The following is a 17382-nucleotide window of genomic DNA, read 5'->3' as shown; positions in this document are numbered from 1 at the left end:
CAAAGATTCATAGCAACTCTGATGCGTTAACTTAGAGATTGAAAAATGATTAATTCTGTAAACACTTGGAGCTCTTTACAAGGCGATAACGATTCTAATAAGGCTACGAGACGGTGATTTCTTGTCTCTTCTTGACTGGTGGCAGTTTTGATAACACCCAAGTAGGAGACTCATTTAGCCAAAGTGCTTCACCTGTCTCCTTGTGTTTGAAATCAGGAGCTTTTGCGTTTCTCTACACAAACAACAACGATCTTGTGATCAAATAGTCGATATTCAAAAGATTGATAAGACAAAATTGAGCAAACAATATGGTACTACCTTGTCAATTCTATTGTCCCACCATTTATCAGGATTCTCAACCAATTCTTTCCATGATTCTTCTCCTACAACATCTCAGGACAGACTTCGGTTCAGAGAAACATAAAGAACAAATGCCACATAAATGCACACATCTTAAACATGGAAAACAATGGGAACTTTACCTTTGAGTTGTTTCACTCCTCTACCTTTAGGGACAAGAACATCAAACTCAAGTCCTTCTAGTTTCGGCAAAACCCAAGAAGGAGCCTTATTAAGCCACAGTGAGAGACTACTGTCCTTGCTTTTGAAATCAGGATGCCTTGGTTTTACCTATGCAAGGAAAAACCGAGAAGTCAAAACAACGGAAATAAGATAAGATGAAGGTTGTCAAGCACATGGGCTATTTACCAATCCATTGGCTTTATTTTCACGATGATCCCACCAGTCTTTAGGATTTTCAATGAGGTGATTCCAAGAATCAGAAGCTTCATCCATAACTATATTCTTCTTAGCTCTAGCTAGAGACTCAAAAAAAAAATTGATCAAACCATTAGCCAAAGAGTTGAAAACAATGGTTAGCCAGATATTACAAAAAAAAACATTCTTCCTAAGAGCCTCACTCAGACCTTATGGATATAAGAAAAAAATGGGTTTTGCACCATGACACTAAATAAGAGTTGATAAGAGATATACCAGGCTGTTTCTTAATGCCACTTTCAGACGCTGCTACAACCACAGGCGGTGAAGCAGGCCGCTTCCTAACGCCATTTTCTTCCTTTTTAGATGATGATGATATAACCAAAGGCGGAGAAGCAGGCTGCACAAAGCTAAGATTCTGTACCAATACCTGTTGTGAGCAAAACCCACCTCAAGGTTACAAAGATTCTGTAGAAAACTAAAAAACAAGCAAACAAAACTGAAGGAGAAAAATGCTAACCTGGACATTGGATTGAGCATAAGTCATATTTGGAGGAGGGGAATCAATAAAAAGCTTGCCAGAAACATGAATAAGATCATCTTTACTTATATATCGATCTGCTGTTTTCGCTAGATCACCTTCGAAAATTATCGGAATCCTGACAAGCAAAGCCACAACCTTTACATCATAATCACACCAAGCAACGCGTTTCCTATAGAGGAAGAGGAGGAAGTAGTACCAGAAAGCAGAGGAATCTGAAGCAGACCTCTGGGAGATAACAGTGCCTGCCCAGAACTTTCCGTCGGAAGAAGCTTCGAACTGAACTGGCTGATCCACAAACCCAATCAGGTTCACCCAATTCGCTGCTTCCTTCTCGTAAGCTACCTCATTTGGCCGACCCGATTCCTTCTCCTTCTTCGCCGTCACAATCTCCGGAGGCGCCTTGGCTCTTTGTTTCTTTCCGCCACTCCCGGAGACAGCGGCGGCGGCGGTGTGGAAACGGATTCGCTGAGGGGTGATTCGATTTCCGGATGGGATTTGGGGATGGAAAAGCGGAGAGCATTCGATTCTCGTCAAGGATTTGGAAATCAAATTCATCTTTTCATAACCAACGAGGAACCCTAATTTCTGAAGGGTTTAGGGAAACAAATTGAAGAGAAGTAGTGATGGATGGATAGTGATGACTGTCGTTTAGTTGGCGCGGAGTAGTCACCGTGTATATTAGTTATTTGGGCCTTATGGTGGCCTGCTTTATATGAATCTTTAATGGTCTTGGTTACTTTAAAATTAAACCGTTTTTTGTTTACACTTGGGCATTTTACCTGAATCTGAATCCGAATCCGACCCGGAAAAATCCGAAGCGAAGTAGTAAAATACCCGAACAGATATTAAGTTAGGACATATTGGATATCCGAATTCGAACGTCTAATATCCAAACCTCGAACGGATATACGAAGATAACCGAATATATGTATACTTAATCATATATTTACAATTTAATTATTTCTCTCATTTTATTCAAAATATTTATATTGATGTTTTATATAGTTCAAAATCATATAATATACATATAGTTGTGGCCAATGTGATTTGTTATTCACTTAAAATGCATGTCAAACTTCTTGTTTCGTGCATTAACAAAAGTTGTATTCAAATTCTCAAAACAACAACTAAATTAATGTTTTTCTATTTTCAAAAGTTTGTTTCCAAACCTATTAATCGTTCAACCTATTAAAAAATTAAATCAATAGTTAAGTTAATTGTAAAATTTTAAGTATAAGAAACTTGACTAGTGAAGATTCTGAATGTTTTATAGTGCTTCTACAAATAACAATTATTCTTATCATTCAAGTTTCAGTCGTATGCGCATTTTGCCGTTAGCAAATTAGCATCTTCTGTATGAAAAAATAGTCACTTAGTTTATCAGTTGATTAAAAGCACTTCCAACTTTGGTTTTTAAATAGTATCTAAGATTATAAAAAATGTAAAAAGTCGAAGAGAGAATGAAAATAAGTTCTCATTTGAAATGCTCTTCGGGATCTTTCTTCTAAGTGTCTTCATCTTAATACTTTTTTTTTTGCACATGTATCCAACTAATCTAATTATATAGTTCACATTAAAATTTATTGATCTAATTAAAGTAATATTTTGTTTTTGAACACTTTTTTAAAGACTTGACCGATAATGTTGCTCTGAAAGCATCCACAGAGCTAAGGGAGTGTTTAAAGTCTATCAACCAATTAAATATTGTTTTCTTAACTTTTTACTTTTGTTTTTTTGTTAAACCAATAAAAAAGATATGTATTAAATGGGTTTCTCCAAAACTCTGCACGTCTCTTTATAAACGTACTTAGAACACCTCCATCGGAGTCTTTTAGAAAGGGTTCTAAAAAAAAAACCAAAAAATAAATAAATGAAAAATGAGATAAAACCAAAGAACCGGCCCTAAACTAAGGGGTTTTAGAACCACTAAGCATCCCATACGTGTCTTCTGTGTATTGGTCTCTTCTCTCTGTCTCTCTCTTTCTCATCGGTTTTGCTCTCCTTCTCCAAATCTGTGTTTGAATTCTTTGAGTTTATGTGTTGATTTGAATCTTGTGAATCTCCTCGTTGGAATTGAAATCACCTCTCCTCACTGAATCGCCGTTCGGTAATCAATCCGTAAACCCTAATCATTGTTTGATTCTGGATTTTTTTTGTATCAGGCAGAAGACGGAGATTCATGGCTAATAATCATATCATGCTCTACTTAGCATCTGTTATCTTGCTTCTAGGGATTATCAGTTCATCCTTCAACATGCAGGTATTTTCATTTTCGTTTTAGCTCCTGGGATTTAATCATTTTCTAGCTGTTGAGTTTGATCTGCCTTTGTTTTTAGCGTTTACTCTTTGAAGCTACATGTTAAAAAAGGATCAAACTTGGTCTTGAATTTTTGTCTAAATCTTATCATTGTTCCTGAATTTTGAACATGGTATTGTAGCGGGTCTACCTTTAGACAAGAACGTAGTTAGAGGTATTAATATTTCAGATGATGTTCTGGTTTCTTCATTTTAAAAACTAAATCAAAATGTGTTGTCTCTCAACTCTCTGCAAAATAAAGAAAAACGGAACCATGTTTAACATTGTGAAGCTAGATGTATCCGCAAGGAAGGATGTCTCATCATTTCAGGGAGATGTGTGTTGGAGACCATCTTGCTGTTAAGGGACCAAAGGTACTCTTTTGTCATCTAAAGTTTTTGATCTTCGATACCCCCAAGCTTCAAACTTTAAAATAATAATCACCAATTCCTGGCTAAAGCTCCTTGCTTTCTTGTCTCGTGTTGCAGTTTGAGTGGGCGTGGCAGCATCCGAGAGCGTGCAGTACGAGAAGCTGCTGCTGCTTTCAAGTCCTTCTCTGGACTTGCACGCAAGATCAAGCTTGCATACACAATGCTAACTCTTCCAGCTTGGAATAGGTAAAGAAAGATAAAGCTTCTTGTTGTTGTTTATGCTGCTGTATCCGTTATAACTACCGACATAACTTATATCTCTCTCTCTGTGTCTTGGTGACCAGCTTGAACCTGACAGTCAACTATTTCTCATCAAAGTATGCGCACCACAGCGGTGTTTCTCCAAGTTTGCCTCCCCACATGAAAGTCCAAGTCTGTGCTAAAGGAGACAACGATTCTCAACCCGAAGATGAAGAGAGTCTTGATAGTAATGAAGAAGAGGATGATAATAATACCCAAAGCCAGCCTAGGAATCCAACTACAAGCTCATTGGATGGCTTTCTACTTATAAATTTGTATTTCTATTTTTCATATGTTTTTATGTCATGTTGGTTTAAATGTTATGAAATCCAATAATTTATAAGTTTTGTAATATTTAAGTTTAATAGTTTAATTTCTAAAAAAAATATTTAAGAACCTCATAAGGATTCTTCCATTGGACCTTCACACAACTAATTACATTAATAGAGGTTCTAAACTTCATAAAGTACACAATTAACTATAAAATTAATTTTAAGAACCCATTTTAAGAACCAATGGAGTTGGTCTTACCTCACCTATTTGTTCTAAATTTGTTATCTTTCTCTTACTTTAACTTTTTCTAATTGTTTATTGGACGAGAGACTCATCAATAGACTCCCGTTAATGATGCTCTCAGTGTTTCCTGTACCAGCTGAGCCTTCACTCGTACTTCTTACATGGATAATTGAACAGTTTTTTTTTACATGTTCACATGTTCGTTTATGTCATCAAACCAAATGCTTTTTTTATTTCTAAACTTGAACACCTATAAAATCACAGTATATAATTGTCATCAAATTCCCAAAGACACCATATCAGAAACAAAACTCAAGTGACCTCGACTGTGGGCTCGTAATTGTATTGCATGACTTGAATCGGAAACTCGCTTGATCTCTTATGTTAGCTTATATCATATTTATGTAACTTGTATCAGATCTAAAGTAAATCAAATTGTTTTCGAATATGCAAAGAAGAAAATAAATTTTGTTTCCCAGTGATTGGAAGGTTTGAAAAGGGAGAGAGAAAGAAACATCAAACATTGATAAGCCGAAACATCAAACATTGATAAAGCCTTTATGAAAGACACAACTGCATTTCATTTTAAAAAAAACTTTAGTTGAGCAAAACATCCAAACAAAACTAAATAAAATGATTGCATAAACATATAAAATAAAAAATAAAACACACACGCACAAAGCGATCAGAGATACATTAAGTTCTCAATATCGTCAAATCCAACAACGTCCCATCTTTTGGTGTTGTAGCGGTTGGATTTGATTTCAACTTTTCTAAAATGGTTCTTTTGTAGATTGTAAAGAAACACGTAGAAATGAGTTGTAACTTGAGGTAAAACGTTAAACTGGTCGGGTCCAGTACGAAATATATGTTGAGGAACCAAGATAACGTCACCGTTTCTAGTTGTACCTTGTACCCTCAAACTCATGTTATGGACTATATGCGTTTTTATCATATTCATTTGAGAAGGATGCAACACCCGCTTCATCCTTGACCACCTATTCTTCTCTTCATCTTCCCTTACCCATAGATCCATCACACCGTCATGTACAAGATCGGCATGGTCTAAAATAGCTATTCTTCCATCGTATTCTATAATCTCAGTATAATAATACCGACACCAAAAGGCATCTTCAGGTTTTTGGAGCACACTGAGTTTTTCAGAACTAATATCGAATCTCACAAACAGGGGTTTAATCGAATTAGGAACCAAAGCTAGGTAATACATACTCCCATTGATAGTCAATCCTCGTGTGAAAGGGCTATGTGGTGGACATGTGCATGGAATCTTTCTCCATCGACTTGATACACCTCCTCCTAGTGTGAAGACCCAATGCTCTAGCAAGAGCTTTACAACTTTGAGTCTTGAAACTATGCAAACCACTTTATATTGATCATGAACAGGGTCGTGTGCGATATATGGTATATGATCTTATTAAACTTGTGATCTTTTGCTATGATGTTGGATTCCTCTATGTCAGGTAAGACGACAAGTTTCTTAGTGGTACTGTTATATATTTGTGCATTTGTGCCTTTTGTAAAGCACATCAAACCGCGGTAAACATGAGAGACGGAGTAGCCTTTCATCGCTGAGATTGTCAAATCTTGGTCAACTACAAAAGAACCGTCCAAGTCAGGAGAAGATGACGATGATACTAATATCTTCTCTTTGTCGAAGCCCAGCCACATGTATATACGTGGCGCTGATGAAAGGTTGGTGAAATATTGGGAACAAATCAAGGTTGACCAGAGCTTAGAGACGGATTTGAGCCTCATAAGGGATTTAGCAGGGAGTCTCGTGAGAATCTCTATCACGAGATCAGAAGGAAACTCCTGCCACGGTTCGTGGCTCCTGCATATGTCGCTTTGTCTTCTCCTTATTCTCTTCGACCTCCTCTTCATTCTACGTGCCTCCCGTTGTAAGGTGACTGCTAGGTCAAAAGAAAAAGGCATATTTTTAGTATCACACAATATTGTTTGTGACTTTGTGATAGAAAACATTAATGGGTGTCTGCTTTTTGGTATCTAATTACATGATATAATCAAAATAATTTATGTATTGATTTTGGAAAAAAAAAGACAAAACAAAAAGCTATTGATAAACATAAGATATTAAGGATTTTAGGTTTTTCTTTATTTAGTTAATTATTTCACAAGTTCATATTTTTATTTATATAATTCTTCCAATTTTACTTTGTATATAGTAAAATACTCAAAGAGATCAATTACTTGCTTCGCAAGAATAGTAATAACTTGATCTTAGTAAAAGATTGTTTTCTCAATCTCAAGAAACCAAGCAATAATTTTCCAAAATAATATAAAAAGTAAACCGGATAACTTGGCAGCCTCATTTTGAACAAATCACAATGGACTTCTAATATTTCGTTTAAATTTTATTCTATTTCTTAAAACGATAATGATTTGTTTGATGCAATTAAATACACCAGTAGAAATAGTTCATTATCTTTTTAAATATTCAAAATATATCACGATATTCAACTAAAGGAATAATTGTTGTATTTTACAGCCTTTGTTCACATACACAAACTTAAACCAATCAAGCTTTTCCTTAAAACACTCACAACCCAAACTAACAAAAAATAGAATGGTTGCAGTCTTGTAGATTCATTATCTCTGACAGCCCTAATTCCTTGCTTTACAAGTGCCGTAGCAAAAAAAAATATTTATTTGTTATTATAATTTTTGTTGTTACATATATTTAATTTATGGTATAAAAATTCAAATTATCATATACCAATAGCAAAATTAGTTAAATATATATTATTTTTATAAATATATCTTAACAGTACCACATTATTAAACAAAATTTTATATGAATATAAGATAACTAATATTATAAATGAAATTATATTTTATACTAGATTTTATTTTTTATTAAATAAATAATTAACAGCACATATCAATTAGTTACCGATCATTCTCTAATTTTAAAACAGTCACATACAAAATCATACAGCCATAACGAATATTGGTGCATACAAAACTTTACAAAAAAAAATCTACAATTATAATCCAACGAATCATTGTAAATTTTACTGGATTTCCGTTTATACAAATGACATGTATCAAATTTTTAATTTTCAGTTTGTAAGCTCTTGGAGAGACATTACGTACAACAAGTTTGTACTTAAATCTCAAGGTAGGATAAATTTTGTACTAACAATAAGGCCAAATACGCCGTAATAGATGGCTAGTAGAGTTGATTTACGAATCTCACAAAAAAATTAAAGTTACTGAGCACAAGTTCGAATTTCAATATCTGGGAGGAGACTATATTGATTGGTAACATGAGTTACCATTGATTAAGTTTGAGTTAGAGTCATAATTCAAAAATGTTACTATTCATGAGTTATTTTTAATTCTTTTAGTTAGTGTTTGAGTTATAATGTATTATATATGAGTTACAATTTTGAGTTAACTCTTTGAAAAAATTGATAACTCAAGCTTTAAGAGCATCTCCAAAAGCCCATTTATTTTAAATTTTGGCAAAACTTCAAACATAAGGTTTGAGAGTGTTTCTCTCCGAAAGCAAAACTTTATATTAAACCTTAAATTTTTGTATTTTATATAATAGTCCTTATGTTTGATAAAACTTAACTAAAAGCATAAATCTTTTACAATAACTATAAAATATACAACAAAAGTATTATAAACAAAATTAATAAATAAAATATTATATTATAGTAAAATATTGTATGTAAATAAAAACATACAAAATTATTCATTTAATTTAAATAAATTACATAATTATTCATTATAATTACTTTCACAATGCTCCCATATATAATCAATTAAAGTATTTTCATATCACATTCATCTTCAATAATCATGTTATGCATAATAATACACGCTGTTATTATATCATGTAATAACATTATTTAGTCTTTGTATTATATTTGTTGTAGTATTACTTAAATATTTTGTATTAAAAAGGACTAAAATGATTAAACAATAAAAGTTATTAACATTATTTGAAAGTTAGATAAGTAAAAAGACTAGAAAAGTAAAGAACCTTGAATATAAGGTTTTGTACAGTGAAACCTTATATTGAGGTTTCACTGTACAAAACCTTAAAATTTAAAGTTTTAAGATTGTTTTTGGAGTGCACAAAACCTTATATTTGAAGTTATAAGGGAGCTTTTGGAGATGCTCTAACTCAACATCAAACAAAATGCCATGTATTAGAAGTTGAATTAGTTTTTTTTTGGTTGTATGTCAGTTATCATACGGTTACTTTTTGAACTTCAACAATTTTTTTAAGAAGCATTCATAGTTCTCACGTGAACATTTCTTTTATATAGATGTTTACTAGTTACTAGTTATATTTAAACTATCTAATATTATTTCTATAATTTAATTGCTAAATCTATTTGGTAACTAAAGGTTTTTACATACATTAAATTATATGTAAATATATATGTACATTTTGGTAGAATATTTACATAATTATATTACTGTATTTCCTTAATTTAGTTAAATTTAATTTATTTAGTTTAATATATTTTAAATTTAATCAATTTTATAATAAATTTAATTATTATTGCTAATTTTTTTGTTAACATGTTAAGCTATTATTGTTAAATGTTATTATTATTGATATATATACTGCAACTTATACATCAAAAACGTTACCAGTCAATAATTACAAAATATTTGTAATTCATATTATTTTTACTGCGATTTCACTACATAAATCTACAGTTTCTACCACATAGTTTTTACTGCAAATTACATCGAGTTATAACTTTTATTGTAAATCAACTCTAAGTCCACGTGTCACCAATCGGAACCGATAGATGATTCTTGACTCTTTCTTTGATTCTTGACTAATATAGCTTTTACCAAAGATGAAAATAAAGATAAGATTATTTCTTTAAACACAATTATTCATTTTTGAAAGCTTTATGCTTTACACAAATTAAACAACAAAGTTGCCCCTCAAACTGAATTCAAGTCTTTCAATTCACAAACACTTCGTAGGAACACTCCAAGTCGTATTCATAACTTGTTCAGATAAAGACAAATATTTTCGCCAGTCATCAAGAACGAGATTAAGATCATGAAGCTTCTTCTCTAATCCAATACAACAATTAGCATGCATCGTACACACCAAGTTTATGTCTCTGCTCGTCTGACAAAACCCACCAAAGTAAACCGTGTCAAAGAATCTCATCTGGATCCCAATCTCTGAGACTATAGCCTCGTGTTTGATCTTGTTGAACACATCTTGGTCATGTAACTCTGGATAATCTAGACGAGATTTGTACCAAAACTTGTAGAACTCAATGCTTCTGTGGTTTGATTTCACGTAAGTGAAGCCTCCGTTTACCCAATTGTCTGAGTCATAAGGATCACCGAAGAATCGATCACACGCCATCTGAAAATCCCCATCTGGATATAGCCGAGGAAATGGATCTCTAAGCCACATTATATCTGCATCCTAAATATATATAGGAGATTTTCAAAGTTAACATCGTTTTGTTTAATTGAATTTCTTATATCAAATGTAGCATTTACTATTCACACATATGGTTGTACTTTATTTTTCTAAAATTCACACTTGGACAATAATTTTGCGTTTAATTTATTTACTGTGAACTCTTCAATTATTAATGGACTACCATGCATTAGTTAGGTAGATGTAATATTAGCTGTGATATTTTTTTTAATTGCGTAGGGCCTTATGTATTAAATTCAGACAATACATTATGTGTAACTAATTTTCTTAAAACCTTGGAATTGAAAATATAGATAATTTATGTTAACTTTTATATGGGTCCTATGCTAATGCAAATGTAACTTACATCCTCTAAGACAACCGTAACCGTAAGTTATCTACAAATAGATTTTCTTGTTCGTAGATTGATCCAAAAGATTTTTAAAGAACAAAGATTTGTAAAGGGTGATTAAGATGAGTACCGTGAAGATGAAGTTAAATCCCATTTCAAGCACTTGTGTGAGAAGCTCGATTCTCCTCCACATCATTTTGAGGTAATCAGGAGTAGCAAACAGTTTCTCGCCGGAGAAATCAGTTCCTGAGGTTTCTAAATAGTAGCAATTAGGGTGAAGTTGTGAGCACCGATCAAATGCCTTGGGATCCAAGCAAACAACAACCACGTGTTGAAGTAGCTTCTGTGTTCCTTGTCCGATACGAAAGCTTTCAAGAAACAAATCGAACAGAGAGTTCGGCTCTGCCCACGCTTGATTCAACGTAGTTACGATAACTGTTCGATTTTCTGTGGACGCATTCTCCAGAACTTCTCTAAAACTGATTGACTTTGATCTCTGAAAGAAACAAGAAACACGTTTCTGATTAAAGATTCCAAAAAAAATCAAACCATTCCGGACAGAGCACAGATTGAGACATATGCATGACAGCATGAGTATTAACAGCTTACTGTTTGTGGAGAAGACGAAGAGGGGTGATCGAGCAAAGGACGAGGAGAGGTGAGATTGTTGACCTGGAGCTCTTGAGGAAGAGGATAAGCTGTTTTGTAAAGAAGTAGACATGAAGCAGCTAAGCCGAGAAACAAGACCAAAATTTTCTTCACTTCCTTTTGTCCGATCGCAGATCCCAAATCAAGAAACTTTGAAGTGGAACTAGGGGAGGAGGAAGAGGAAGAGTTCATGTATTCTTGAAAAGGTTTTAAGCGTTTCTCACTTTTCTTCTCTGTTTATTTTGTCGGTTCTTATAAAGGACGTCGTTTTATATTATTTTATTACGTAATGCATTTATTTATGTCAGTTTTTTTTTATGAATCGTTGTAGGAATTTTAAATTGTGAAATTTTGCTATTATACTAATCAGATGATGAGACAAGTGTAGAAACATGAAATGATCCCGAGAGATGATTGATTTGGCGGATGAGAAACGGTCATTGGAATATTACTTCTCTTTTTATAAAAATATATAGATACATTAACGTCATGAAACTTCAGAACAATGATTTGACCAGGGACTGAAGTTGATAGCTTACTGGCTAATAATACAAATATTGGGCTTACATCACCAAACTTCTCTTTTCTAGGATACTACCAAACTAATGGTAGACATCACTTTTGGATTCTAATACTTATCAAGAATTGTCAATTTGGGATCGAATTTGTTATGCCTTAATCAATGGAGAGTGGTAAGAGGACGTGAGTCTATCGTCAGTCCAGCATGGGCATATAATTACATTCAGGGCAAGCAATTTTGTTAGATCATGATTAACGCTGAAAACCAAATGGGTTTTTTAATTTTTTTTGTCTGAATAAAAAAAAAACCCAACTAATCGCGGGCCGTCACGTGTCAGTGGGATCCGCGAACAGTGCAAAAAACCAGCCAACAGCTATTCTTATTCTGGCTTTTCTGCAATCCATTTTTTTCTTTTTGTGTCCCTCCCCTTAAAAACCCACTAAAAACTCCTCCCTCTCCCCCGATAATCCTGCCCTTAGTCGTTCGGATATCTCCATCAAGAAATCCCGAAAAAGCAAAAGTAGATGTGAATGAGAAAAAAAAACTTAATTGAAGTATTTAGTAAAAACAGTAATTACGTGTAAGCTTTGAATGTTAGGTCAATAATTTGCTACGGCGTCTAAAAAAGAAATCCTCGAATTAAATGGCATTTTGTAGTATAATCGTTGCTATTGTTCCGCTGGTCAAATGTAGTACTTCTAAATTGTTTTATTGAGTTCCAAGCTTTGGTGGCTAATAAAGAAGAATTAAATCCCAAATTGCCCAATAAAGAAGATAAAATCAAATTATAGCTTCCTTGACGGGCTCTTGGTTCTAAGTGATTGGATCATCGTGATGGCCTTTATTTGTAAAATATCATTATCAAGTATATTATTATATTGTCATATAGTAAGTCCACAATGCTAATCTAGCCATCTGTTGAATCTTGGTTCTTGGGACTGCGTCAAGACTTCTAATAAACGCAAAGATTCATCTTTATAAAGAACTTCAACGTGACCAATGACACAACAGTTTCCATGGTCTAGTCTTGTGAAGTTGTGATTGGTCTCCTTTATTACCCTTTTATCAGCAGTTGTTTACAAAAAAAAAAAAAAAGCTAAACATAATAGACTTGTCCAACGTTCAAAAGGGTTTCATGAGGAACATGTAAGATAGCACTATTCGCCCTACACATCTTAGCAAGAAACCGATAAACATAGTCAATGGCTATCTTCTTTGGAAGCAATGATCCTTTTCTTGCCTTCACCACGGTGTTTCCCATGATATGGACAACCCCTGTCTCTTTACAAGTCTTTAAAAACTCCAACTCATCCTCACCCTCCTCCTCCTCCTCCTCTTCCTCCACTATGTAGTTCTCACTGAAACTCATTGCACTATGCGGTGAATCAGGTGGAATTATCGTGTCGAACATCGATGAGAACACAACCATGTTGTTATTGTTGTTGTCGTAGTTGTTGTTGTTACAGATCAGTTCATCTCTGGACACGTGTGTATGGTTGACGTAATACGCGCTGTTGCTATAGTTTGAATATGACTCCATCATTGTTTCAGTTTGGATGAAAGAGAAGAGGTTATCGAACAGTTGGTTTTCGAAGTTGTCGTCTTTCCTATGTAGATCTTTGTAACCATACCTATAACATTTATATTAGTTATTTCAACGGTCTTAAACCTCTTTGTCTAAAGAACTGAGAAGAAGAAAGGACAGTACCTGGCTACGCAGCGGAACATTCGGAATGTCTTTGGTCCGATTCTCTTCACCATAAACCTCTCTTCTTCAGGAATAGTATAGACGGGGAGGTTCTTGACGCATACAAAGACTACGACAGAGTGGATCGCGGGGAGGTTTGTGATGAAATGAGAGAAGATGTGAGGGACACCACTCGCTAGTTCCGTGTGGACTAACCCGATCCCAGGGACACGTACAAGCCCAAGGCTGGGACCGAGACCGAGGATCCAACTCATGGAAACTTTGCTATACACTTCAAACTCATATTTCTTGACTGTTACGTAATTCCAAACAAACATTACCAGAAGAGAGAATGCTGCTATGATGAGCGGAACCCATCCTCCTTCATTGACCTTTAGGAGCACAGCCGAGAAATAAGACAGTTCTACTACTAGCGAGAGAACGGCGAATATAAGGACAAGGATCCAGTGGCACCTCCACACGAGAAGCATGGTCAGCACCATCAGTAATGTGGTCACAATCATCACGACCATAACCGCAGTCCCTAATATTCACCAAGATACCAAAAGGGTCAAACAAATGCTCAAAATCTAACCAAAATACCGACCTCTATTCATGTACATCTTACTATTAAGTTAGGAACAAAAGTCCTACATTAGAAGTTAGAAGGATTTAGCTAACATGTAAGAGATATGTACCAATCCATTTATACCAGTTGGTTTTCGGTTGTAAACTCATCTAATTTAATATAGTATTAACGCTCAGTCTAATCGAACTATAATTGACCAAGCTAAACTAGACTCATCGATCTTTGCCCAAACATTTCAAGATTAAGGATTAAAGATACATTATCTAGAGAGAGACATATTAGAGACAAAATCCAAAATCTCAGAAGTTAGAAAGGATGCTAAATAATATATAAAGAGATGAGACAATGTACTTATCATAAATAGTTTTAGGTTTGAAGTTAATCTAATTTAATAGGGTATCAGAGCTCAATCCATACTTTCTAATCCGATCCATAAGTCATCATGCCTAAAGTTGGTCCACTAAATTTGATCAAATATTATGAGATAAATGGTCAAAGAGCCATAATATCGATCGAAATGGCATATTAGAGGCACAACTCCACGTAGGAAGTTGCAAGAGATCTTAAATAATATATAAAAGATATGGATTAGGTCACTTACTACCAATTAATTATAGGTTGGTAAATCATCTAACTTAATACTTACCATATGCATTGCCGATATCTATTTGGTTCTTGAAACTCGCAGTGACGGCGATGCAACCAATCATGAGTATCCAGTTAATATCAGGGCAATATATCTGAGAAAGGAACTTCTTTGAAGTGTGAACAATTTTAACTCGAGGGAAACACCCATGAGACACAGCCTGTTTGATCAGTGAATAAGTCCCTGATATGGTAGCTTGGCTCCCAACGATTGCAGCTCCGGTCGCCACTATTAACATCGGCCAATATACGCTTTCTATGGGGCCAAAGCAAAAGAGAGTTTCAGTGTTCTGAAAAAGCACACTATGTATGACTTCAAGACTTGTAAAGCTTTTGGAAAAGGTCTAGGACAAACCCGGGATAGATGCATAGAAGGCGTCTTTGTAGTGTTCCTTGTGGTTCACAAGATACGCAGCTTGTCCGCAGTATGCTAGAAGTAGACAAGGGAATACAAAAAGTGTAAAAGCTAGCTGTATCGCTTGTAAAGGGAAATAAGAAATGTCTGCGTATAGTGCCTCTGTGCCTACAATTTTTAACAATAAACATTTTATAAGTAGTTTCTAACTTTCGTTATGGGTAATAGAAACATTTTAGAGATAGCTGTAAAAAAAAAAAAATTATCTGAAGCTAGCTTTACCTGTTATGCTGAGAAGAATGCCACCGAGAGAAATCCAACCATCTTGTCCTCGTCTTCTGAAGTACACATATATATATGTTGGTGAAAATGCCTTTAAAACGCGAGTGTCGTGTTTGCAGATGTTGTATATACCAGTGGCTCCAATGAAGAGGAACCAAATAAGGACAATTGGCGCAAAGAGCCATCCAACCTTGTCTGTACCATAGTGTTGCATACTGAACAGTCCAATTAAAATAACGATAGACACAAACACAACGATGTCTGCAAAACAAAAGGATCATAGCAAGTGAGCAAAAGCTAAACCGACTGGAAACTTGAATTTAACATGTTACCGGTGCTCATTTTTGGATTGTTGACTTTGATCCCACCAGTAGCTGAAAGAACTGTGAAAAAGGAAGGTTTTGTAAGCTGGACAGTGTTCTTAAAATTGGGTTAAACGTCTACTAGGCGGCAAATCGGTCATAAGCGGAAAAAAATTGTAGTTGGCGCCTAAATGTGCATGACCCTATAAAACGTTTAATTATCGCCTAGTGATTTTTTTGAAGATTGGCTGAAAGTTTGACAAAACTTGCCAAGTTAAAGAAGTAGAAAGGAGGAGGAGCTTAGTTACCAGAGATGGCTGGGGTTAAGATACCATCACCTATCATCATACACGTCCCTAGAAGAACAATGACCAGAAGGGCTCTCTTCTTTGAATGTCTACTCTCCAACCACTTCTTTGTTTTAGCAGCAAAAGATCCTTCAGCGACTAAAGTTCGACTATAAGTCGTGAGATTCTCATCGCTGCGTTGTTGATTCGGGATGAGATTGACGTTAGCATGCCTACAAAGCAATGAGTATATAGCTAAAGTCCCACCTGCGCACAAACATTCATCAGTATACACTAAACCGGTTTGGTTTGAAAACATCGATCAACCTTGTTTTTGTTTTGTAGCTTACCTTGACCATTATCATTAGCTTTGCAGACAATGAACACATACTTGATGAGAGGTATAAGCAGAAGAGAGTAAATGATTAAAGAAAGAGCTCCAATCACATCTTCACTATCATTAATCCCATCAGGAAATGTATTGTAGAACACATACAATGGAGAAGTCCCTAGATCGCCGTAAACTATTCCTAGACTTTGGAATGATAGTCTTAGTAGCATCAACATTGATAGGCCCTGATGAAAACACAAAACTAAAAACCTAAACTCTCTATATGAAACTTAAACTGAGTAAACAGAGTCAGTAGTTACCTTTTCTTTGTTCATGTTCTTGAGCATATTAGCTTCTTCATCCATGGGTTGATCGAGTCCCTCCTCAAATTCTCTCATAGCTTTTCTGTCTCTTTTTTCAATCGTGCTTTCTCCTTCTGTAACAGATGATTCTACCGTTTCCTCCATTTTTTGTAATCCTGATATCAGACCAGAGTCGAAACTTTTCTTTGTTTGGGCCTGAGTATAAGAAGAGAGTCGAGTTATTACAGAGCAACTAGTATCTGGTCAACTCTGGTTCTGTCATGGAATTGGAAGGCTAGTAGGCTACAACTGAAAACAAACCTCAAACTTGTAAAAAAAGCGAAACTCCCTTTTTATAGGATTTTTTGTGTGTTTGTTTATTTTGGTATATACTTTTTTCTTTATTCAAATATTGGCATATACTTTGATTTGTGATTGTGGCATACGATGAAGAAACTAAAGAGTTGAATAAAAATAAAATTTGAATTCCGGAGAAATCATAATTTATTGGCACCGTGTGAGAGTGGTTGTTTATGGCCTTTTAGCATGATTATCGGAGGGTTCTTAGAGTGAGGTTCTTAGCGGAATATAAGAAACCGTTTCTTAACTTTTAACTAAAAAAGCTAAGAGCCGGTTCTTAAATAAGAGTTTTAAGAGCCGATTCTAAATTTTTTTAGTTAAAATTTAAGAGACGGATTCTTATATTCCGCTAAGAACCCCACTCTAAAAACTCTCCAATAATCATGCTCTTATGGGGGTGATTGGTAGTTGCTGTAGGTGCTGTCCACAGCCTTATTTATTTCTAAAGCACCAAATTCAGAGCAATCAAACTTTAAATTTTTTTTTGAAGCCACAGCTCTAGAAATAACCTACAGCTGTA

General features: G+C 34.7%; 3 protein-coding genes, 1 long non-coding RNA gene and 1 pseudogene across 5 annotated transcripts; 1 reads left to right on the top strand and 4 right to left on the bottom strand.

The window, feature by feature from the left end:
• Positions 1-22: 22 nt before the first annotated feature.
• On the bottom strand, positions 23-1917 carry LOC106306976 (protein OSB2, chloroplastic). The gene is made up of 7 exons (XM_013743790.1): positions 1458-1917; positions 1238-1376; positions 994-1147; positions 709-818; positions 483-630; positions 319-383; positions 23-232 (listed from the first exon to the last, which is right to left on the bottom strand). The coding sequence occupies exons 1-7, from the start codon at positions 1814-1816 to the stop codon at positions 104-106; spliced, it is 1104 nt and encodes a 367-aa protein (XP_013599244.1). The 5' UTR covers positions 1817-1917; the 3' UTR covers positions 23-103.
• Positions 1918-3312: 1395 nt separating this feature from the next.
• On the top strand, positions 3313-4496 carry LOC106305428. The gene is made up of 4 exons (XR_001262984.1): positions 3313-3521; positions 3854-3931; positions 4046-4174; positions 4273-4496. It is a non-coding gene; the product is annotated as an uncharacterized LOC106305428 (long non-coding RNA).
• A 933-nt stretch (positions 4497-5429) lies between these two features.
• LOC106305521 lies at positions 5430-6697 on the bottom strand (annotated as a pseudogene).
• Positions 6698-9623: 2926 nt separating this feature from the next.
• Positions 9624-11444, bottom strand: LOC106304191 (uncharacterized protein At4g15970-like). The gene is made up of 3 exons (XM_013740587.1): positions 11164-11444; positions 10685-11050; positions 9624-10205 (listed from the first exon to the last, which is right to left on the bottom strand). Exons 1-3 carry the CDS (start codon positions 11392-11394, stop codon positions 9729-9731), a joined length of 1074 nt encoding a protein of 357 aa, XP_013596041.1. The 5' UTR covers positions 11395-11444; the 3' UTR covers positions 9624-9728.
• A 1374-nt stretch (positions 11445-12818) lies between these two features.
• Positions 12819-16775, bottom strand: LOC106304995 (potassium transporter 9-like). Of its 2 annotated transcripts, none has more exons than XM_013741373.1 (9): positions 16521-16775; positions 16220-16445; positions 15891-16136; positions 15613-15663; positions 15281-15541; positions 14995-15166; positions 14645-14895; positions 13431-13953; positions 12819-13353 (listed from the first exon to the last, which is right to left on the bottom strand). In XM_013741373.1, the coding sequence occupies exons 1-9, from the start codon at positions 16665-16667 to the stop codon at positions 12819-12821; spliced, it is 2412 nt and encodes an 803-aa protein (XP_013596827.1). In that variant the 5' UTR covers positions 16668-16775. The 2 variants fall into 2 exon arrangements, with proteins under 2 accessions (XP_013596827.1, XP_013596826.1); XM_013741372.1 differs by having other exon boundaries at positions 14645-14899; positions 14999-15166.
• Positions 16776-17382: the final 607 nt, after the last annotated feature.

Source organism: Brassica oleracea, chromosome C7 (assembly GCF_000695525.1).
Source record: "Brassica oleracea var. oleracea cultivar TO1000 chromosome C7, BOL, whole genome shotgun sequence".
In the NCBI taxonomy this organism is placed as follows: Eukaryota; Viridiplantae; Streptophyta; class Magnoliopsida; order Brassicales; family Brassicaceae; genus Brassica; species Brassica oleracea.
The sequence above is the reverse complement of the archived record's forward strand: the minus strand, read 5'-3'. Positions and strand labels throughout refer to the sequence as shown.